The 17,469-nt window shown below is 41.1% G+C and overlaps 1 protein-coding gene across 1 annotated transcript in view; it reads left to right on the top strand.

Moving 5' to 3' along the window:
• LOC126243870 (serine/threonine-protein phosphatase 6 regulatory ankyrin repeat subunit C-like) overlaps positions 1–17,469 on the top strand; it is a 383,629-nt gene that overhangs the window by 111,690 nt on the left and 254,470 nt on the right. Inside the window, exon 5 of the mRNA XM_049948195.1 lies at positions 11,905–11,958. Coding sequence (XP_049804152.1) covers positions 11,905–11,958 — 54 coding nt within the window. The remainder of the gene's footprint in view (positions 1–11,904; positions 11,959–17,469) is intronic.

Consider the following 17,469-nt stretch of genomic DNA (forward strand, 5'->3'; position numbering starts at 1 on the left):
TTTTTGTTGTGGTGTGTAGGATGAAGTAATGCAATGATCTATGCCTCTGTTTACCAACTATTCCAATACTTTCTTGTTATCCGTCTTCTTTCCTCTTTCACACATAAATTGTTTGATACCATTACTGTCATAGCCTCATTTAAGAACTGTTGCAGAATGGTCTTGTCTTCACTCTTCTGCTTCAGAAAGAAAATGTTTCAAAACTTGCTGAAATCATCTTTAAATCATACACAGTAGCGAGCTTTCATGAGAGACTCTGTAGACATAGATCCACTTATGTAGGCATGGATTTGTATACCAGTAACCATTAGTTGAGTCATTCAATTCCTGAAAGGTAACCAATGAATTTTTCCCAGTGCATATCCATTGCATAATTCTTCCTTGCACCTATTCACATGATATTTATCTGCTTAAAATGCTTTTCATGTTGTTGAGAACTAATTCTCTCATGATAAACTTGTATCATGACTGATAATGTCACCAAATTCACTTGAACTGGTTGTGCTTGTTTAGTGACACATATGTCTAGAAGACAAAGACCACTGCTGACTTTACTAGTTATCATTATTTCCAGTCACTTTGTCTTCAGTTTTGTTATCAAGTCGCATGGAAATATTTTCTTGTGCAGCCACTTTTTTGGAGAACAAGTGAGCACTTGCTTCAGGAACATAAAGCACATCTTTCAATTTGATATTTTTTCTGGCATTTGAATTTCACAGTTCCCTGTCCATGAGTCAACATGCTTTTACAGCTTTTCCCAAATTAAACCTTATCAGGAACAATGAATTTTGTACATCATACAAAATATTGTTTATTCTCAGTGATATGCTTTGTGACACCACTGCCACAGTGCCAAATGCTGACTTCTACACAGTTATTGGCTGAGTTACTAAAAACATGACAAAAATGCAACGTTCTTTTCAGACTAATTGATGTGAATGGTATTAACAGTCTGTTGCCCAATGGCCTACATGCCCACATTTATGACTAGGGAATTTTCATTTTGAATTTTCAAGATTTGCAAGATGTGGACACATAGGACGTTGCTGGATGAACAAATAGACCAAAAAATCAATGTTTCAAGAACTCATGGAGGAGACAAGGTTGTCCAGTACTGGCTTCCAGTGATTACTGCAGTTCTTTGGTCATATAGTTCAACAATGGAGGATAACGTGGAGAAGATGATCATGCAAGGCAATGTGGAAGGGAAAAGGTTGCAGGGAAGACCACTGAGATGATGGATAGACCATAAAAAGGAGAAGACACACAAACATGAGGCCAGCTGCTCTAAGATACAGAATATCAAGAAAAATTGAGTCACACTGGTAAGAGGATTGTGTGACAGGTCACCAACTTTATATGAATTAGCTGAATTTTCTTCTTAGAGACACTGCATGCAACAATTGTAGTTCATTCAAATGTATTTTGGTTACATAATCCAGTTGTGCCCAATTTTTCAATCAAATGGTTCACACTTTGATTTTTGGTTTGAATAATGACCCATTGGTCTTTAAACTTGTCATATTCTTCATCTAGTCTGTGTAAAATTCAACCATTTCAAATTAATTTTAGTGTGGATAAAATTCAAAAATTTAGAATTCTTTTGGACAAAACATTTTTCTCATGCTTCTGCAATTCATTGTTCAAATCCATGAAAAGCTTCTGCAAGATCAGAATGTGTGTGCTGATGCCCCTCTGTCATCATTTTGAATTTATTCATCATGTTTGATCATCGTGCATTGCTGCATTCAAATTGTGCATGTAACTTACCTCAAATTTCTCTTTTGTGGGTGCATGTCAACATGAGCTCAGCAACAGATTTTCCTAGTGCACTTGCTGCTAAAATTGCCACTTTTGACTTGCTTTTCAAACCATTGCTGATGTGCCACTGTTACTTCTGTGATTGCACCTTCCACCAATTCAGAACACTTGTACATACCATTAAGAATGTCTTGAAGTGCACACACTTGCAACAGCATCCACACATGCCATTTCCATTTTGCCCAGTCTTCAAGTGTTTGAGTTTATCCACCTGTACTTTGTAGTCACCAACACTGGCTGTCATTTTCATCAAACTCAAAAACAATGGACAATTAAATGTTATTTTACAAAAATTTATTCACGAGCAAAGGTAAATACTTTGCAGCTGTTCACATGAGGCTTGAGCCCATAACCTGCTATGATTATTTATTAGAAACAGAGTACAAAAGATCTACAAAGATTATTTCCTGAGAGTCACACTCATGACAACACAATACCACAGTTTAACACATACAGTCATAACACTCACTGCTGTAAAAGTTGTTACCTTTAGAGATGGAGCAACTCCAGCACCTGTAGCAGTGAGAAAGCCAGCCTTAAGATTAATGTTTGTTTTTAATTATTATTATACTTAGTTAACAAAATAGTTATTATATTTTTTCATTCCAAGCATTAGTAAATGACCAAGAAACATGAATGGTCACAAAATAAATGTAAAAACAGCAAAATCTCACTGATTTAGTGACATAAGCAACAACTTATACACTATGTGATCAAAAGTACCTGGACATCCCCAAAAACATTTGTTTTTCATATTAGGTCCATTGCGCTGCCACCTACTGCCACATACTCCATATCAGGGACTTCAGTAGTCATTAGACACTGTGAGAGAGCACAATGGGGCACTCTGCAAAACTCATGGATTTTGAACGTGGCCGGGTGATTGGGTGTCACTTGTCTCCTATATCTGTGGGTGAGATTTCCACACTCCCAAACGTCCACAGTTTCTGATGTGATAGTCAAGTGGAAACATGAAGGGACATGTACAGCACAAAAGCCTATAGGCTGACCTTGTCTGTTGACTGACAAACATCTATCCCAACCACCACACAGGAATTGATGAAATAAAACAGTAAATGATGAAATAAAACACACAGACATTCATACATCCATAACTCTCTCTCTCTCTCTCTCTCTCTCTCTCTTTCTCTTTCCCACACTCACACACTCACACACACACACACACACACACACACACACACACAAACACACCACCACCACCACCACCACTCTCTTCTCCAGGCATTAAGAGTGACAGCAACCATCTCTGAAGGAAGTAATGATGTCTGCTGCAGCGGTTGGTGAGGGTGTGGAAGTGGTCTGGATTGGGAAGAGGGAAGGATAGTAGGTTAGGAGTGGGGGGAAGATGCATGTGCAGCATGTGGGAGACAAGTAGAGAAGGGGAAAGGACTATGCAGATGTTCTAGCATGTTAGAAGGCATGTGTAGGGATGGAGTGAGAGCATGGAAGGGGATGTCCAGGTGGAGGACAAGGACTAGTAATGGTTGAGGCTGAGGGAACTGCAGGAACAAAGGGTTTGTTGTAGGAAGTGTTCCCACATGTGCAGTTCAGAAAAGCTGGTTTTAGGGGGAAGAATCCAGATGGCACAGGGTGTGAAGCAACCTTGACAAACTGCTCCAGCACATTGTGTTGGGCAGCATATTTGACAAGTGGGAGGTCCAGTTGTCTCCTGGCCACTTTTTGGCAGTGTCCCTTCGTGCAGACAGACATCTTGTTAGTGGTTATGCTCATATAGAAGGCAACACATTAGTCACAGCTAAGTTGGTAAATCGCATGACTACTTTCACAGGTTGAAATAATGCATCAACCTATATACACCTTGAATGACTAGACATAGGATGTTTATATTAACAGAACACGTACATCAGTACGTTTTGCAGAAATGATTGGCATTTGAACTGTGTCGACTCATTGGTTCAAGGTCAACATCAATATTGTGCTGCAACACCACCTACTATAAAATGTGCCTACAGCTCTTGTTGTCACAATAAACTAAAGGTACAGGATCAATGTGACATGAGCAGACATGCAGGATGCTTCGCAGATGCATGTGTGAACTGTACTATCATATTAGTGAGTTTGAAAGAGGGTGCATTATTGGCATGAGAGAATGTGATGCATCCATCTGGGGAAATGCTGATCGTGTGGGATGAAGTCTTTTGGCAGTACAATGGAAGCGTGCAGAGTGGTTCAAGGAAAGCTGTAGAACACGATGAGATGGGTACGTCGCACTACCCAGACCTCCCCCAGAGAAGAGCGACACCTCATCCGAATGGCATTGTATGACAGATCTGTATCCTTCTTAACTTTGGCACAACAGTGTACCACGTTGTATGCTATCAGGGGTGACAGTCCATCACTGTTTATTATGGCATGTGTTACGTGTAAACTATCCACTTCTCTGCCTACCTTTGACAAATGTGCAGAAACATGCTAGATGGCATTGGTGTATGGAATGATGTCCCTGTGGACAGGAATGGCAACAGATAGTGCTTTTGTATGAATCCAGGTTCTATTTCTTTGAAAATGATGGCTGTATTTTGGTTTACTGCAGCTAGGGGGATGTTATCACAGTGACTGCATTTGCACAAGGCATACAGCACCAACTGAAGGCCTTACAATGTGGGGTGCTATTGGATACAACCTCAAATCACAGTTGGTGGATGTCCAGGGAACTGTGGACTGTGTGACCTACATGAATGGCATCCTGTGACCTGCAGCCACTCTCTTTATGCACAACACCCCAGACACCATTTCTCAGGAAGACAATGCACCACCACATGTAGCTATATGAACACACACGTTCTTGGTTTCACAGGATGTCAGCCTTTTGCTCTGGCATGCCAGATCACAGACTTGTCACCAATCAAAAATGTGTGAGATATGGTGAAATGACAGGTGCAGTGCTGTGACTCAATGCCAACCATCACAGATGAGATTTGGATCAAGGTGAATGGAGCATGAATGACTACACCACAGGAAACCATTCACACCTTATACTAGCCAGTGCCATCATGCATGGAACAAATCATCAGGGCCCATGGTGGTTCATGTGCCTATTGGCAACAGGGCATATGCTGAACCAAGGTGACTGAAATTCTAATCATTTCTGCAGAACATACTAATGTACACATCTTGTGAATATGAACATCCTGTCTCTCGTCATTCAAAATGTACTGTTTTTTTCTGAACATGAGTGTTTTTTTTATTATGAATGGTATTAGGAATCCATAAGTAAATGACCTTTTATACATCAGTAACTGTGATAAAAATAAACAAAATGTTATCTCTGAATATTAGTAAGTTGTTTGTCGCTTGATGTGAAACATTCTTTTCTTCTTCTTTTGCAGCTAGTTTTTCTCTCTTCTGCCTTGTGCATTGCTTATGTAAGCATTTTTAATGCTTAGTTAATAATAATTACATTAATTGGAAATGGTTACGTGTGTTATTTTAAAAGTAATAATTACCATTTTCACAGTTGACCAAGCAAAGCTACCAGTTTCTGTAAGTACTTGTAATGCTCTCCAGACTAATGGCTTGCTGATGGACAATTATCAACCATTTTATGCATCTCATCCAGGTAGCTACTAATTGTAACAAATTTTTTCTGAGCCTGCAGCTATTATTTCATTAAAAATCTGATGCCCAAGTGTGAATAAAATTTAATGGGCCATAATAACTATATTTACAGAGTTGTGAATTAGTAATTGTGTGCCTGTTATCCTGGCAGTGGACAATTGAGTCCACATATCTACGTTCTCAAATAATTTCCCTTACCAATGTAACTCTTCTTCTTGGTTGGGGGGTGAGAATTATAAGGTGACCCTACCTTTGATGGAAAAAGAAATGTGTAGGTTGGGTGGATGACAGAAGCCAATGGCCTTGTCACAGTGGTTCACCAGTTCCTGCCACCAAAGTTAAGCACTTTACTTGGATGGGTGAATTTGTGGTCTGCTGAGCACTGTTGGCAAGTGAGGTCCACTCATCTCTTGTGAGCCAAATGAAGGAGTTACTTGATTGAGAAGTAGCAGCTATGGTCACGAAAACTGACAACAGCTGCAAGAGTGGTGTGCTGACCTCACACCCTTCTGTATCTGGATCCAGTGATGCCTGTAGGCTGAGGATGACAAGGTGGTCTGTCAGTGCCATTAGGTCTTCAAGACCTGTTTGGACAGAGTTTAGGTTGGATGACAGAATACTACTGTGGTGAGGATGGTGGTGAGGATATTTCTCAATTCGTCATTTCATAGCACAACCAAAGGTATTCAAAACTCTAACATAGAAAGTGATTTAGTTGCATCAGTGCTAAGTGGTACTGAGCCACAAGGGGTGTTTCTTTGTGGCTGTGCAGTGACTGTGTGGGTGGTGATAGATGACTGGGGAAACATGACACAGACAATCTGTTTCTGGAGGGGAGGCTTATGAGAACCTTGATGTATTTGGAGAGTGACTACTCATCACTGCAGATGTGACAACCATGGGTGGACAGGCTGTAGGGTAGCTACTTGTTGGTGTGGAATGGGTGGCTGCTGTAGAAGTGGAGGTATTGCCTGTAGTTGGTAGGTTTGATGCAAAGAGAGGTACTGATGCAGCCACTCTCAAGATGCAGATCAGCAGTGAGGAAGGTGCCATACTGGGCTGAGTTGGATCTGGTGAAGAAAATGGGGAAGAAGATGCTGAGGTTATGGGGGAAAGTGGATAGGGTACCCTCACCATTGGTCCAGTCCATGAAGATGTCCTCAATGAATCTGAACCATGAGAGGGATTTGGGAGTCTGGCAGATGGGGAAAAATTGCTCTAGATAGTCCATGAATGAGTTGATATTGGATGGTGCCATGTGTGTGCCCCCCCAGTAAGGCCATGGGCATTGAGGATGCTAGTGTAGAAGAAGCTGACATCAACAGTGACAAGCAGGGTGTCAGGTGGTAAAGGAACATGAACTCTGAATAATTGGTAGATGAAACAGTTAGTGTCTTTTATATTGGAGGGTACATTATGGGTAAGAGGCTGCAGGTGTTGGTCCACAAGGACAAAGAGTCTCTTTGTGGGGTGCAGCAATCAGTCACAATGGGTCGTACCGGACTGTTGGGTTTATGTACTTGTGGAAGCAAGTAGAAGGGAGAAGGGAGTGATGGGGGTTGAGGAAGGAAACTGACTCATGGGAGAAGTTCTGTGACAAACCTGTTGATTTGTGGAAGGACTGGAGATCTTGCTAGATTTCTAAAATTGGCCTCCTGTGGCAGGGCTTGTAAATGGACATGTCTGACAGCTGGTTGAGTCCCTCCTCCAGGTAATCCTGCAGTTAATAACCATAGTGTTGGAACATTTGTTGGCAGATAGGATTTTAAGGTCTAGATCAGGTTTCTGGTCGTAGATTGTGGTTCTTTCTGTGGATGTGAACTTTGTTCCAACATTGAGGTGTTTGGGAAGTGATGGAGAGTTAAGTTTGAGATTAAGAGATTCTGAATATCAAATAGAGGATATTTTGAGGGCATTGGGGATGGATCATGGTTAAATGGAGGAATAAACTGAGGAAGGTAATGTTCAGCATTGGGTTTGATAAAGTCAGCTAGGCACAGTTGAATGGGTTGATAGGTGGTGAAAAGTGTTTCCTCTGTAGGGTCTGCTAGAAGGAGAGAAGATCTTAAACAAATCCAACATAATGGAATTTGAGAATTTAGCAAATGGTAAGCCCTTTGGAAAGGACTCATATATCTGTGGAATTGAGGCTGTTAGAGGACATTTCATAACTCCATTGTGTTTCTGTTTGGCACCCAGTCTGTAGTGTCACAGGAGAGAGTTTCCAAGGGTGTGATAAATGTAGTAGGCCTGCATGGGAGGGTTTGGTGGCTATGAGGGGATGCAGGGGAGATTTAAAGAAAGCTCATATATTCATGATTGATAGAGGTAGTCCAAGGCAGGATCATAGATTGGATTGCTTTTTGGGGTGGGATTGTGCATGCCACTGTATTTGCTGGAGGGCAAGGATTTCAGTATGGAGTCAGGATGCAGGAATTTTGGATTATGGAGCAAAAGGATTTTACAGATAGAGCACAGATAGTGCAAGGAAGTTTGGACCTGATTTATGTGGTTCTGCAGGCCTAGGCTGGTGAAGGATATGGACTGACACAATTTGAAAAGAAAAACTTCATTGTGGAAGGACAGGTTGCAACCAGTGATGATGGTCAGGAAGGGGTATCAAGGGACTGCTACTGTTGGTTGGGGGGGTGCATGATGGGGCAGTTCCATGAGCTAGGCAACAATGCTGGAACCCTATGTGGCACTGGGTTCCAGCTAGGGATAGGAAAACTTTTCTATATCATTGTAGATAGATGGAGCAAGGATCCATAGTGGAGGATAAAAATGCTTGTAAGCTTGTCATAAAGACAGAAGAATTTTATAAAAAAAAGTACAAATGAGATGAAACAGATGAGGTGTGTTGAAAAAATGTGAAACCCCGTCACATGGTCCAGATTCACAGATGATAATTTCATGATCTGGACGGAGGATAAGGACATCTTATCCACACTCCTCCAGAAACCCAACCCCCTCTCCCCCATTTGCTTCATGTGGTCATCCATAGCCAATCAACAACCTTCCTCACTGTCAACCTATATTTCAAGGATGGCTACATTAGTACCCTTGTCTACATCAAATCTACCTACTCACAATACCTACACTTCAAGAGAAGCCACCCATTCCACTCCAAGAAGTTCCTTCTATACAGCCTAGCTCCCTGTGGTCATCACACTTGCAGTGACAAGCTCTCCCTCTCCAGATACACCAAGTGTCTCTCTATGGCCTTCACAGATTGAAATAATCCTCCCTCCCCTCCAGCAACAGATCTCCTGTGTCATGTTTCCCCAGTCACCTACCATCCCCCCACATAACCACTGTATGGCCACAAAGGAACACCTCCCTCTTGAATCAGTACCATCTGCCAGGGTTTCAAGTATTATGTCTCATCACATCCTGAAACTAGAAATTTACTCCTCACTACCCTCTCCATTTTATTCCATTTTTCACCCAACCTACACAATATCTTTGTCTGTTTGTGTTCCATCTCTGCTCCCTATCCCTTGCCCCATGGATCATATCACTGCAATAGACATAAATGCAAGATTTGTCTCATACATTCTCCCACTACCACCCAATCCAGTCACGTAACAGGCATCTCCTACCCCACCAAAGGCAGGGCCATCTGTGAAAGCAGTCATGTTGTCTACCAACTTAGCTGCAGTCATTGGGATACACTGTATGTGGGCATGACTACTAATAAGGTGTTTCTCCACCTGAGGGGCCACTAACAAATGATGGCCAAGAGGCAGCTGGACCTCCCAGTTGCTGAGTATTCCACCCAACATGACAGGCATGACTTTAACAACCAATTCACAACCTGGGATGTAAGGAATCTTCCCATTAACACCAGCTATACTGAATTACGCAGGTGGAACTCTGCCAGCAACATATCCTTTGCTAAACATTTTCAATATGTTGCATCTTGCAGCTCTCAAATATTGGAGAAAAGACATTTTCAAATGTATAACAGAAAAGCTGCTATTTATTAACTGGCTGACTAGTTTCAGGCTTTGTCCATTTTCACAAGCCATGCACATCACATCATGCTGGATAATGAAGATCTGAGATACATTTAAGTGTAGTGACACAAGTAGAAATGTCCACACCAAACATAGCCGAAATACAATATATGTGGCATGGATAATGGGCAATGTCTGAAACTAGTCAGCCAGTAAATAACAGCTTTGCTTATAAACATTCAAAAATGTAAAAATGGTTTTTCTTCAATATCCTTTATTCTCATAATCCCCCTGGCCTCAGCCTTCACTAGTCCTTGTCTCCACCTTGCTATCCATTTCCTTGCTGCCATTCCATCCCTACATATGCCTTCTAACCTACCACTGTAACTGTATAATACTTTCCCCATCTTTACTTCTCTCCTCTTCCTTTGTCTTTTCTCCACCCACTCCATTTCCTCCTGCACAGCCTCCCAGTGCTGCGCCCTGCATCTTCCCCTACCATTAAATTGCTACAGCACCAACCACCCCCCTCCCCCTCTCACCCATCACCTCATTTGAATCCCTACCACACACATCAGCAAAAATTGCTGCTTGTCTAAGATGCAGAGCTGGAAGTGTCATGAAAAGCGGTGAAGCTCACATAATACTAGTACAAAAAGCTGGTTGAAATCTAAAATTGATATCAGTGAGATTTTTGGCAAAAATCTGAGTGTATATTGTAAGGATAGGTAAATGGGAAATGGAGGTGGTGTATTTGTCGCAGTAGAAAAGAAACTCAAATCAATTGAGATAACAATTGAAGCTGCATATGAGATAGTTTTGACAAGACTCAGTATCAGGGGTGGGCATTAAATGATAACTGAATCCTTATATTGCCCACCAGACTCATCTCCTGGTGTAACCAAACTTCAGAGAAAACCTCACTTCACTTGTACGTAAGTTCCCCAATCATATTGTAAAGATCAGTGGAGGCTTTCATCATCCAAAAATTAATTGGGAAAGTTACAGTTTTGTTAGTGGTGGGCATGATAAGACAGCCTGTGAAACATTAGTAAATGTCTTGTCTGGAAACTACCTAGAACAGATAGTTAGAAATCCCACTCATGATGACAATATCTTTGATCTATTGGCAACAAATAGACCTGACCTCTTTCAGGATGTCCACATTGAAATTGGTATCAGTGATCATAATGTGGCTGTGGCAACAATGATTAACAAAGTACAAATGAAAACTAAAACAAGCAGAAAGATATATACATTTAGTAAACTAGTTCAAAAATCAGTAGTGTCATATTTTAATGAGGAACTTGAAACTTTCAGCACAGGGCAGGAGTATGTAGAGCAACTATGGTTCGAGTTTAGAAGAATAGTTGATAATGCACTGTGCAGACATGTACCCAGTAGAACAGTTTGTAATAGGAGGGAACCTCCATGTTATACATTCACTGTAGAGAAACTTCTAAGTAAACAGAGATTACTACATAATACGTGTAAAACAAAGCATAGAGCTATAGATAGAGAGATGCTGAATGAAATGCATTTGGCCTTTGATGACTACTGTTGCGGAATATTGTGAAATGATATTTCACAAAACCCAAAGAAATTCTGGTCGTATGTACATGCTGCTAGTGGCACCAAAGTTAGTTCCAGTCCCTAGCAAATGAGAGAGGGACTGATATTCAGGGGAGAAAAGCAAAAGTTCAAATGCTTAGCTCCATTTTCAAATGTTCCTTTACAAAGCAAAACCCAGCAGTATTAGTGTCAGTGGTGTTGAGAAACAGTGGAAATCATTAAAATTTTAGAAATCTCCAGGTCCTGATGGAATCTCTATCAGATTCTATACTGAATTTGTTGTTAGCCCTCTTCCTACTATAATCTAGTGTAGATCCCTCACACAAAAAGCTGTGAACATGTCTTGGAAAAAAGCATAGGTCACACCCATATACAGGAAGAACCCCAGGTCAGAGGAGACTTATCGGATGGTAAGTTTAGAAGAATCACCTAGAACCCCAGGTCAGGGGAGACTTACTGGATGATAGGTCTCCCATGACCCTGGGGTTTAGGGTGATTTTGCTAAACTGTACCCCTTTTCCTAAACCTCTCAAGTCCTTTTCCTTCACTCCTGTTCCTCCCCCTCAACTCTTCTGCCAGAAGAAGGAGTCACTGGCTCTGAAAGCTTGTAAAAGTTAAATCCCACCACCACTTGGTGAGTAGATTTTTTATCTGTCCATTTAAATTATCTTTTCATATTGTTGTTATTCTGTTCCTCATTTTTCAGTGATTAATGTTAGTAAATAATTATCATCAGAGAAAGGTTGCATTTGATACTGGGTGTAAATGCCACTAAAGTATAAATGCACTGGGAAGTGAGAGTAAGAATTCTGAAGAGGACCCTGCAAGGATTGAATTGCTGTTGTCCATATTTCAAGTTATTCTTATTGCTTACTTGTTATTAAGAAATACTGTTTTTACTAAAATGACTACAGAATATATTTTTTGATAAGTTACAATTATTTTCTTTCAGAGAGATCCTGTCATACATAGCAGCTGGTTCAGTTGTGAAGATTATGTCAACCAGGTAAGAGTGAAAACAGTTATGTTAATTTTAATTACATTATTAGAGGAACTGTAGACCTTATGCTACTCTTTCTTACTCTTTTTGACAAGTGGAACCCCTTTAATGTCTACTTTTATTTTTGAACTCCTAATTTGTTCCCATAGTACATTTTTAATGCAACATTCTGTAAACAAATTATTTGCCACAAAAAAGGCAATTGTTTCAAATAACAATTGTTTGCTTCAGAAAGTAATTTCAGAATTAATCCAAACTTTCTTAAAATAACTTTAATTAAAAATGACTTAATCAAATAAGACTTTTAAATTTAAGTTATAGTGAGATGAATGGTACTGAATCTTATTTTCACAAATATACTTATTATTAGGCTTCATGCATGAAAGTTGAATTCTCAGTTGTTCAGTGTCAAATACAGGGTGTATGTAAAGTCCGGGAACACTTTCAATTATTTATTGCACAAGAACTGAACATTTTACAGATATCATACGTATGTCATTTTGAAGAGAAAACCTGTAAGTTTTTTTCATGTATACCGCCACAGCGTAGTTTGGTAATTTGCCGATAGTCAGCGCTAGTCACAAACATGGCGAGTTCAGGTGCAGAGCAAGCCTTCTAAAAAACAAGGGTGCTACAGCTGATAATGGATGTTTAGAACCAAGTACAACAAGAAGCTACCAACAAGGAATGCCATTTACCACTGGCACAACAAATTCATTACAATGGGTTGCTTGTGCCTGGCAAAGAGAAGCGGACATCCCAATGTAATTGAAGTGAATGTGGAGCATGTACGAGAGACATTCATATGGAGTCCAAAGAAAGTGTGCATCCTGTGAACACAAAATGGCTCCAATGACAGTGTGGGAAGTCCTGTGATAGAAGCTGTCTGTGAAACCATTCAAATTGGAACCAGTGCAGAAGCTCAATGATGAAGACAAAGACAAGTGTTTCGAGTTTTGTTTGCAGTTGCAACAATTGAATGAGGATGGGGATGGCATTGTTGATCGCTTAATTTTTAGCGATGAAGCCACTTTCCACACTAATGGGAAAGTGAACAGGCATAATTGTCGAATCTTGGGTACAAAGCATCCACACGAATGCATTGAAATTGAGCTTGATTCCCCAAAGGTAAATTTTTTTGTGCCTTGTCATGTCAAAAACTGAGTGCGCCATTCTTTTTCACTGAGAGCACTGTCACTGGATATTCCTACTTGAACTTGCAATGGCTGATGCCTCAAATGCTATTGGACTCTCTGTTCATCTTTCAGAAGGATGGGGCTCCATCCCAGTTTCATTGTGAAGTTTTTGGGTACCTGAACACAGAGATGCTGCATTGATGGATTGACCGTGCTATGGAAGGTGACAGCTGTTTCATGAAATGGCATCCCCGATCACCAGATCTCACTCCGTGTGACTTTTTTCTGTGTGGACACATTAAAGATCTGGTGTATGTATCGCCTCTACTGTGTGTTGTAGCAGAGCTCTGAGCGAGAATATGGGAAGTGACTGCCACAGTCAACGATGCCATGCTGGGACAGTGTAGCAGTTCTACCTGATTTATTTCCTCATTTGTTGTCCTCCATGTTGACATACTGCGTTGCTACACTGGCTGAAACATGGGGTTCATAATTTGGACACTGGCTACTGTAAATAATGTAGCCGACAGGTACGCATATGTGTTTCACCATAGTTTACTTTCACCTTGCACAACCCCCCCCCCCCCCCCCCCAATAACACACAGTTATATATGTATGGCCAGTGCACTATTGCTTAAACTTTCCATAAGCCTCATTAATAGTTTGCAGGTGAACCTCCACATACTGCTACAATAGTTTACTGTTGAACATCTACGAGCAGTAATAACATAACCACATAGTTCACAGTCCTTCAAATAAACTGAACAGTCACTGTCATTGCTTTAACACTTGGCCTGTTGGTGTAACACTTATTTCACTGTTAAGTCGATGCATTGTTGTTGTTCTCGTCTGAAACCCGGTCATGGACTGACTGTCTCATGACCAAAAATATATCCTCGCATTAATAGATGCTGAAACTACACATTGTTCAAAGTTTAATTTACAGAAATTACAATTAAAAGTTAACTCATTAAATTAACTGAATACATAAAAAATTGCATCTTTTTAACAGTTTTTTTGACTACAAAAGTTTGGCCGAATTATTTGTTTAAATCATGAAATTAACAAATATCATTACACAAACAATACCTTTGACAAAACTGTTAATTGTTTTGGAATTAATTATGGGCTGGCTTTGCTAACATGGTTTCGAATAGAACCAAACAAATACTTTAAGATTACTACCATTTCGCCTTCCAGATGTTTACAATTATTACAGAATTTACATTTGTTCATATGTCAGCAATAGAATTTAACTTACGAAACAATTACCTATTTTGCCCTATAATGAAAGATATTAACCAGTAACAGTCAAAATAAATTAGAAAATCAATTACATACATAAAACTAAGGACAAAATTGGGTTTGGTGTTATATTCTTTAAAATTAAGAGCCAATCTTTCTCTTTTATGAAAATACAGCTTATACCCATGTATGTTAATGATAATTAAGTCCAAATGAAAAAAAAATTAATTTTAAGGAGGCAAATGACAAAACAAGATGGGAATCAAAATTATCCCAGCTTGCTTCATCACAACGTATGCCAAGAATTCGATTACCATATTGACGTCTGCCAGGTTGCTCGTGGTTCGCATATCAAATGTTCATAAAAAAAACTTTCAGAGTTTCTCTTCAAAATACAATATGTATGGCATCTGTACAATGTTTAGTTCTTCTGCAATAAATAATTGAAAGTGTTCCCAGACTTTATGTATACCCTGCATATTGTAATTATTTCTTGTTGACATGTAAGCTCAGAACTGTATTTCACATAAATACACTCCCGGAAATTGAAATAAGAACACCGTGAATTCATTGTCCCAGGAAGGGGAAACTTTATTGACACATTCCTGGGGTCAGATACATCACATGATCACACTGACAGAACCACAGGCACATAGACACAGGCAACAGAGCATGCACAATGTCGGCACTAGTACAGTGTATATCCACCTTTCGCAGCAATGCAGGCTGCTATTCTCCCATGGAGACGATCGTAGAGATGCTGGATGTAGTCCTGTGGAACGGCTTGCCATGCCATTTCCACCTGGCGCCTCAGTTGGACCAGCGTTCGTGCTGGACGTGTAGACCGCGTGAGACGACGCTTCATCCAGTCCCAAACATGCTCAATGGGGGACAGATCCAGAGATCTTGCTGGCCAGGGTAGTTGACTTACACCTTCTAGAGCACGTTGGGTGGCACGGGATACATGCGGACGTGCATTGTCCTGTTGGAACAGCAAGTTCCCTTGCCGGTCTAGGAATGGTAGAACGATGGGTTCGATGACGGTTTGGATGTACCGTGCACTATTCAGTGTCCCCTCGACGATCACCAGTGGTGTACGGCCAGTGTAGGAGATCGCTCCCCACACCATGATGCCGGGTGTTGGCCCTGTGTGCCTCGGTCATATGCAGTCCTGATTGTGGCGCTCACCTGCACGGCACCAAACACACATACGACCATCATTGGCACCAAGGCAGAAGCGACTGTCATCGCTGAAGATGACACGTCTCCAGTCGTCTCTCCATTCACGCCTGTCGCGACACCACTGGAGGCGGGCTGCACGATGTTGGGGCGTGAGTGGAAGACGGCCTAACGGTGTGCGGGACCGTAGCCCAGCTTCATGGAGACGGTTGCGAATGGTGCTCGCCGATACCCCAGGAGCAACAGTGTCCCTAATTTGCTGGGAAGTGGCGGTGCGGTCCCCTACGGCACTGTGTAGGATCCTACGGTCTTGGCGTGCATCCGTGCATCGCTGCGGTCCGGTCCCAGGTCGACGGGCACGTGCACCTTCCGCCGACCACTGGCGACAACATCGATGTACTGTGGAGACCTCACGCCCCACGTGTTGAGCAATTCGGCGGTACGTCCACCCGGCCTCCCACATGCCCACTATACGCCCTCGCTCAAAGTCCGTCAACTGCACATACGGTTCAGGTCCACGCTGTCGCGGCATGCTACCAGTGTTAAAGACTGTGATGGAGCTCCGTATGCCACGGCAAACTGGCTGCCACTGACGGCGGCGGTGCACAAATGCTGCACAGCTAGCGCCATTCGACGTCCAACACCGCGGTTCCTGGTGTGTCCGCTGTGCCGTGCGTGTGATCATTGCTTGTACAGCCCTCTCGCAGTGTCCGGAGCAAGTATGGTGGGTCTGACACACCGGTGTCAATGTGTTCTTTTTTCCATTTCCAGGAGTGTATATAGCTTCAAATAGCAGAAATACCATCACAACCTTTTGTAGGCTTACCATACATCCAGAATTAGCCTGGACAGTCCTGGTGTTGTAGTGCTGTTCAGGGTACTGTCCAGGGTGGCAGAAATGTCCAGGGTTTGAAAATTTTATGACTGGTTAGGATTATCTTAAAATTTTAGGCCAATGCATTCAGCATAGCATTCTGTAATGTTCTCTTATGGCTGTGTCTCTGTCAGCTGACCTTGGACCAAGTACTAACATCGACGGTGAGGCACGGCTACCAGTTCCGCTACAAATTTTCACTTACTATTAGTCATTTGGCACACAATGGTGGCAATGTGTACATGGTGTTTTGATGTGTAAAGTAACTCATCTACACATCTTTGATCAATTTCTCTCTATTCGTTTCTTGGTTCATTGTTTAGCAGTGGGCAAAAGAATGTGGTTCAATGTTAACCTGCAATAGGAATACATTTTTATTAGTCTATCCAATGACACTAACAATGAAAATGTTTATTGCACACTGTGTACTGGAGAATTTTCTGTGGGAAGGCTGATATTAAAGAGTAGGTGAAAACAAACATAGGAGTGCTATTATTGCTACTACTTCACCAAACATAAGATATAATTTTCAAGTCATAGATGGGAATTATCATCTGGAGTGTGTTGCTAAAGAGGCTGCATTTTCATATCCACACTATTAGACATTCACTTGGTTTTGAAACATCAGACTGCACATCTAAACTTATGGAAAAGTTATATGACCCAAATTTTTCATCTGCTAGAACCAAAACCAAGACTGTTATTGTTAACATTATTTCACCATTTATATTTGATAATGTGTGATGTTCTTTGGAAAAAAATTAATTATCTCACAGTTACAGTGGGTAGCTGAAAAGAAGTGAAGTCAGACTTGTTGTGTGTGTTCTAAGATTTTCAGTATGGAGGAGGGAATTCAAGTTAAACTTCTAAAGTTTGATGAAGTGTCAAGTGGAACAGTTCAAATTTCGATTCAGTAGCTTTTGGACCACATAAAAAAATACAAACTTGAAGAAAAGTTGGTTTGTTATACTGATAATAACAGTCTAAGTAGTTTTGGTGGTGTGAAGAGGAAGGGGGATGAAAATGTGTTGAGAAAAGTTTAAAGTGTAGATAGATTTATTTTAGAAAGTGGTTGTTCAGCCT

Source organism: Schistocerca nitens, chromosome 1 (genome assembly GCF_023898315.1).
Source record: "Schistocerca nitens isolate TAMUIC-IGC-003100 chromosome 1, iqSchNite1.1, whole genome shotgun sequence".
NCBI lineage: Eukaryota > Metazoa > Arthropoda > Insecta > Orthoptera > Acrididae > Schistocerca > Schistocerca nitens.